General features: G+C 38.4%; 1 protein-coding gene and 2 non-coding genes across 5 annotated transcripts; 1 reads left to right on the plus strand and 2 right to left on the minus strand.

Annotated features, from left to right (window-relative positions):
* Positions 1–371: 371 nt before the first annotated feature.
* LOC126783210 (metal tolerance protein 2) lies at positions 372–3897 on the plus strand. Of its 3 annotated transcripts, none has more exons than XM_050508629.1 (12): positions 372–820; positions 913–982; positions 1098–1195; positions 1305–1438; positions 1758–1873; positions 2007–2103; positions 2590–2674; positions 2863–2925; positions 3026–3073; positions 3187–3372; positions 3448–3539; positions 3627–3897. In XM_050508629.1, the coding sequence occupies exons 1-12, from the start codon at positions 500–502 to the stop codon at positions 3742–3744; spliced, it is 1428 nt and encodes a 475-aa protein (XP_050364586.1). In that variant the 5' UTR covers positions 372–499; the 3' UTR covers positions 3745–3897. The 3 variants fall into 3 exon arrangements, with proteins under 3 accessions (XP_050364586.1, XP_050364585.1, XP_050364584.1); XM_050508628.1 differs by having other exon boundaries at positions 374–820; positions 2863–2913; positions 3026–3131; positions 3233–3372; XM_050508627.1 differs by having other exon boundaries at positions 375–820; positions 3026–3131; positions 3233–3372; positions 3627–3896.
* Positions 3898–4144: 247 nt separating this feature from the next.
* LOC126785574 (small nucleolar RNA Z155) lies at positions 4145–4220 on the minus strand. Its single transcript, XR_007671104.1, has one exon. It is a non-coding gene; the product is annotated as a small nucleolar RNA Z155 (small nucleolar RNA).
* A 74-nt stretch (positions 4221–4294) lies between these two features.
* LOC126785566 (small nucleolar RNA R41) lies at positions 4295–4388 on the minus strand. Its single transcript, XR_007671096.1, has one exon. It is a non-coding gene; the product is annotated as a small nucleolar RNA R41 (small nucleolar RNA).
* Positions 4389–5456: the final 1068 nt, after the last annotated feature.

Genomic DNA, 5456 nt, shown 5'->3' on the forward strand with positions numbered 1-5456 from the left:
CATCATTCAAGAAGAAAAATAAAATATATATGTATAGAAGAAATGTCGATTTTAAATAATTTTTTAATATATTGGCACAATTTTTTTCTTCGTGTCGGGCATTAAATCATTCAAGACCGGCCTTGCTCGTGAGGGCGGTGAAAACCAAATCCGGCTAATTTTGGTTTACGCCGTCAATAGATTATATGTATTGTTCTTAAAATTTTCTCGAATTTAATAAATCTGAAACGCTTATTTTTTTTTTTGAGGATGGCAATCTGAAACTCTATCAACATTGGGTTTAAGTGTTTAACTAGATAAACAGATCCATGAGTGCGTCCATTTAGCCCAAAAGTATTACTAATAGGAATACAAGTACAAACTTCAAAAGCAAATTCCATTGATGCTGCACAACTAAGCTCACTAAGTTCAGACTTGTACCACAAGCTCCCTTTTCCCCAAACCAAATACACAACCCATTTAGATTCTGATCAACAATTCATCCTCTCAAGTTTCAGCTATGGGATTCAGATTTCAAAATCTCAATTCCCTACGCACAAGACTGTCTGCTCTCTACAAACCCCACCCCATCCAAACTCTCAATTCCCATCTCCAACATCACTCTCTGATTCTCCACCAGAACTCAATTTACTCAATTCCCAGAAGATGGCATTTGGGCCACTCCCACGGCCCAGATGAGGATTACGGCAAAGAAGGCGAGAAGATCTTCCGGCTGGGTTTGGCTGCTGATATTGGTCTCGCTACCGGTAAAGCTTTGACCGGTTACTTGTCCGGCAGCACCGCCATAATCGCCGACGCCGCCCATTCTGTCTCCGACGTGGTACCGTTCACTCTTGGTTATATTGAAAGCTTTGTTACCCGAGTATTTGAATTATCATGATGATTAAAAATTTGTGCTACTGTAATATGCAGGTTCTTAGCAGCATTGCGTTATTGTCGTTTAAAGTTGCCAAGGCGCCGAGAGACAAAGAACACCCATATGGTCACTCTTGATTTGTACCTACACGCTACTCCATTATTGTTCTTTAGATTTGTTTGTGTCGTTTGCGTTTGTGTTTTGTTACAATGTGTTCTTGTTTCGCTTTGCGGTTTTTCAGGACATGGGAAATTCGAGACTCTAGGAGCACTTGGAATCTCTTGTATGCTGTTGGGAACTGCTGGTGGCATTGCGTGGCATGCTTTGGACATTTTGATGGTGATTTGCAGTTTTGATCTTGTATATTTTATGCTATTCGTTACAGTTTAACAGATTGTTGTGTGAGACATTTCGTTCTGTCTTTGAGCTTAGAAGCTGTTATGTGCAGGGATTGTATTCAGCAAATCCAGAAGTAGTTAGTCGGTCATTGACACACCATAGTGGGCATCACCATGGAGTTGACATGGAGCACCCATCTCTAGCTTTGAGCATGATGGTTCTCTCAATTGCTGTCAAAGAAGGGTACTGAACTTATAATTACTGCTGTTAGATAACTTCTCGTAACATTTCATTGAAAAGTAGAATGAAATATTTGGTGCCTAATCATTCTTTTTGCCTAAGTGTGACATTTCTTGTTTGTTCAGAAAGTGTTTTCTCCAATCAAAAGTTTCAAAAGTACTTGATAATGTGATTAAGCAGATTTATCTGAACCGTATAGCTAGATAGTGTTGTTGAATCATATATGCTTGTTACTTGTAATTAACCAGATTAATATATATTCTCATATATGACTTTCTTTCTTGCTCTCCTCCCACTCTACTTATTCCTTTTCTACTTCCAGGCTATACTGGATCACAAAACAGGCAGGAGAGAAACAAGGTAGTGGACTGATGAAAGCAAATGCATGGCACCACCGTGCAGATGCCATTTCCTCAGTAGTTGCTCTCATAGGAGTAGGTGAGGCATGTTTTTATTCTTCTACGTACCCTTTTCTGTTCTAGTTGTTTTTGAACATATAAGTAATATTATGATTCAATCTTATGGCACTCAACTGAGATTGGTTCATTCATTTTGATTCTACTCATTTTAGGAGGTTCAATCCTAGGAGTGAAGTTTCTAGATCCCCTTGCTGGACTTCTTGTCTCGGGCATGATCCTAAAGGCTGGTATTGAAACAGGGCACCAGAGGTTGATTTTTGTCCCTAGTAAAATCTTCACCATATATCACATTTTTTTACTTCTAAATATTCATATGGTTGTTTAAGAAAGTTGTTCAAATCGAGATATTATAATGAAGATATATTCTAAGCTCTATGAAGTCCAAATCCATACATCTCATCTTTGTTGATTGTTGCCCAGAGGACTATTCCAGGTCCAAATATAAAGCCAATGCAGCCTCCTTACCCCAAATAGTCCTACTATTAGCATTTATCTTTTACAAAGCTGTTTTATATGTTTTTTTTGGTTGGGCTGTACTCTGAGATTCAACAAAATAAATTGGCTAGTGTAAATAAATAAAGAACTACCCATTTTATAGCCCTCTACTTATGATCAATCTCTTTCTCTCAGTACTTTTATGTGTCTAAAAAGGGTTTTAGTATGAACAAGATATGATTTTTAGTTTTCTTAGTGTGTCTCCCTATCTCATGCGTGCTGTGTGTTTTTGTGACCTAGTATCTTGGAATTGGTGGATGCTGCAATTCCTACGAAAGAGTTGGATCCTATCAAACAAACAATCTTACAAGTTGAGGGAATGAAGGTCAGTATCTTATGATGTTTAAAAATTTGATCCTTTGCTCATCTGATCTTTGCAACTCCCTTGGTAGTACGCTTCAGAAATGAGCTTTCTGGCTTTTTGTGTGTGTCGTATGTAAAAGTAGAGGGGATAGCAATTGGCCTATAGACGCTTTGAGTTCGATACTATCTTCAACTGTTTACTGTGTACAGGGATGTCATCGCTTAAGAGGAAGGAGGGCTGGTTCATCTCTTTACCTTGATGTACATATTGAGGTTGTTCTTCTGTTGTACACTTACATTAAAGATGGCCTTAAAGTGATCTATGTGAGGTTTTATTGTCCAAGGCAAGTTAGTTGATACTTTCCCCTTCCAGGTTGATCCCTTTTGTAGTGTTAGCGCAGCACATGACATTGGCGAAAAGGTTCGTCGTCAAATTCACAAAACTTATCCCGGAGTCTCCGAGGTTTTTATACACATAGGTAACCGATGCGGTTGGTTTAACTGATCATTCATTTTGCAAATCTTTTGATCCAGCTCATGTATCGTCTAATTTTCATCATTAGCTGCGGCTTCTCTGCAGATCCTTCCCTTCCAACAGCTTCCCCCAATGCAGAAGAGCTAAACGAATTTCCAGGAGGTCCACACCAGAGTTCTCCAACAGTTGACGACAATGACATTGATGCAGCTGTATCCAGTATCATCTCATCTAAATTTGCCGAGGTATTTATCATCATTTTAGCATTTAGCAAAGTTTTTATTTGGTAGAGCATATTCTAACGAGCCAGAATGTTTCAGAAAATGATTGTAGAGCGCGTAACACATCACTTGTTGCAAGGAAAGATGTTTCTCCAAATCCAGGTTTCCATGCCCCCAGACATCTTGATTCGGTAAACACCCGTAACCGAAAATTGTAAGTAATTTCATGCTGCCTAGACTAGTTTGTCATCAGGTTCTTGATTATTTTGGCATTCCAGGGATGCGATAGAAGTAGCAAAGGGAGCTGAAGAAGAGATTTCAAAGGCGGCAACTAATATTACTCGTGTGAGCATTCAGCTACGCCTGGGAAGTCCAATCCCAGAACTCAACCATTAGTCCATTACTAAACAAAACATAGTTGGCATGCAGGCATCTGTGTCAAACTACTTAATAATACATGATCATTTGAAGTTGTTAAACTGAATAGTGATTTTGTCCACATTTTAACATGAACAACGATGCTAAGCACTGTATCACTTTTCAAGTTGTACTGTTTTCTATGGCAACATTTTGTGTAGCATTAGTGAGCCTTCCATTAATCCAATCCAATTGGCTTTCCAACATGATACATCAAATGCTAAAAAGATTTGGAATTTGATGGAAAAAACAAAAGGGAGTTCAGGAAGGAAAAGTTTTCAGTCAGCAAATAAAAGAGACATACTTTGAAGGAGAAAATACTTAAATCATTAACAATCAGCAGAAAAGAGTGAGATAAGATAAACTGAGATTGAAGAATCATTGATCAGATAATTGTAGTCTGAGTTTTTTAATCGACACGATGAAATTCCGAGTACTATATCATCACGTCAATGATTCTCAAGCAGGTTGCGAAGAAAAACAAAGTAAACTGAAAGCAAAATTGCAGAAGATGGAAGAAACAAAGAAAGAGAGGGCTCAGAAGGATCCATTGGTAGTTTTGTAATCATGAGGGAATACCTCCCCTCATAAAATAGGTAGTTAATCAACATCACAGCCCCAAACTAATTTTCTGAAAACAATTGAAGTTCTAGTTTACATAACAAAGCACACAGAGAGCTGGAAGAAGAGAAGCAGAAGGAAGAAGCAAAACGCAGAAAGAGCGTCGAGGCTGATATGACTTTGGAGGCTCTGAAGAGCTCAAATATATATAGAAGGCAATCTGAATTAGGGTTTTGAGGGTTTTGCGTTTTGTGGACTCTATAACACAGTACGGCCCATTTATTTTGCAAATGGGTTTTATGGTCTGATTAGAAAATGTCCAATACAAAATGTCATGATACAAAAATTGCTACCTATTCAATTTTATATTTTTATTTTATAACGACCCCAAAATTTCGAGTATAAAAACTCAAAATTTCAAAGTCGTTAAACATCAAACAATCTCGATGAAATCGAAATCATTTAAAATGCCACAGCGGATCATCTCTGAGTTCAAAATACAACTCAGTCAAACCGATTATTACAACCAAATTATAATTCAACATTATAACAAATGAAAATGTATAATCCTCACAACAACTTCACAAGATAGTCACACAAAATCCTCACACAAGCTGGAGATAAATAACTTCAAGTCCTCTGAGCGGTCTGTCAATTCCCGCTAATCCACACCTGCGGAGTTATCCACTACACCATCGAATTGGTGCACCGGGATTGTAAACACAAACCCGTTAAGCTTTACAGCTCGTATGAGTAAAATGAAAATATATAACTCGCATATCAATATATACGAAAATCCACAAATCAAACAAATATAAATGCACTCATGAGTCAGTGGACGGCCCATCTAGTTGTCCCAAAGAAAAAGAAGCGCTCATGAGAAATTAAGTAACCCTTCTGGTTACCCAAATGCATTTATAATACGGGAACCAAGAACGCTGGTACACATCTGTTACCCCTCTCGTAATACACCGCCGATATTGGATAGCCACCCGCTACCCAACATCCAAAACAATCTGAGTACCCATGAGCAGATAACCACCCGTTACCTCACATGCAGTACTAAGGCAGACAGACTAGAGCTCTAACTGTATCGTAACTTTCGCCCGGCCAAAGGCTAGGTTCCGACT

Source organism: Argentina anserina, chromosome 2 (assembly GCF_933775445.1).
Source record: "Argentina anserina chromosome 2, drPotAnse1.1, whole genome shotgun sequence".
NCBI classification, from domain to species: Eukaryota; Viridiplantae; Streptophyta; class Magnoliopsida; order Rosales; family Rosaceae; genus Argentina; species Argentina anserina.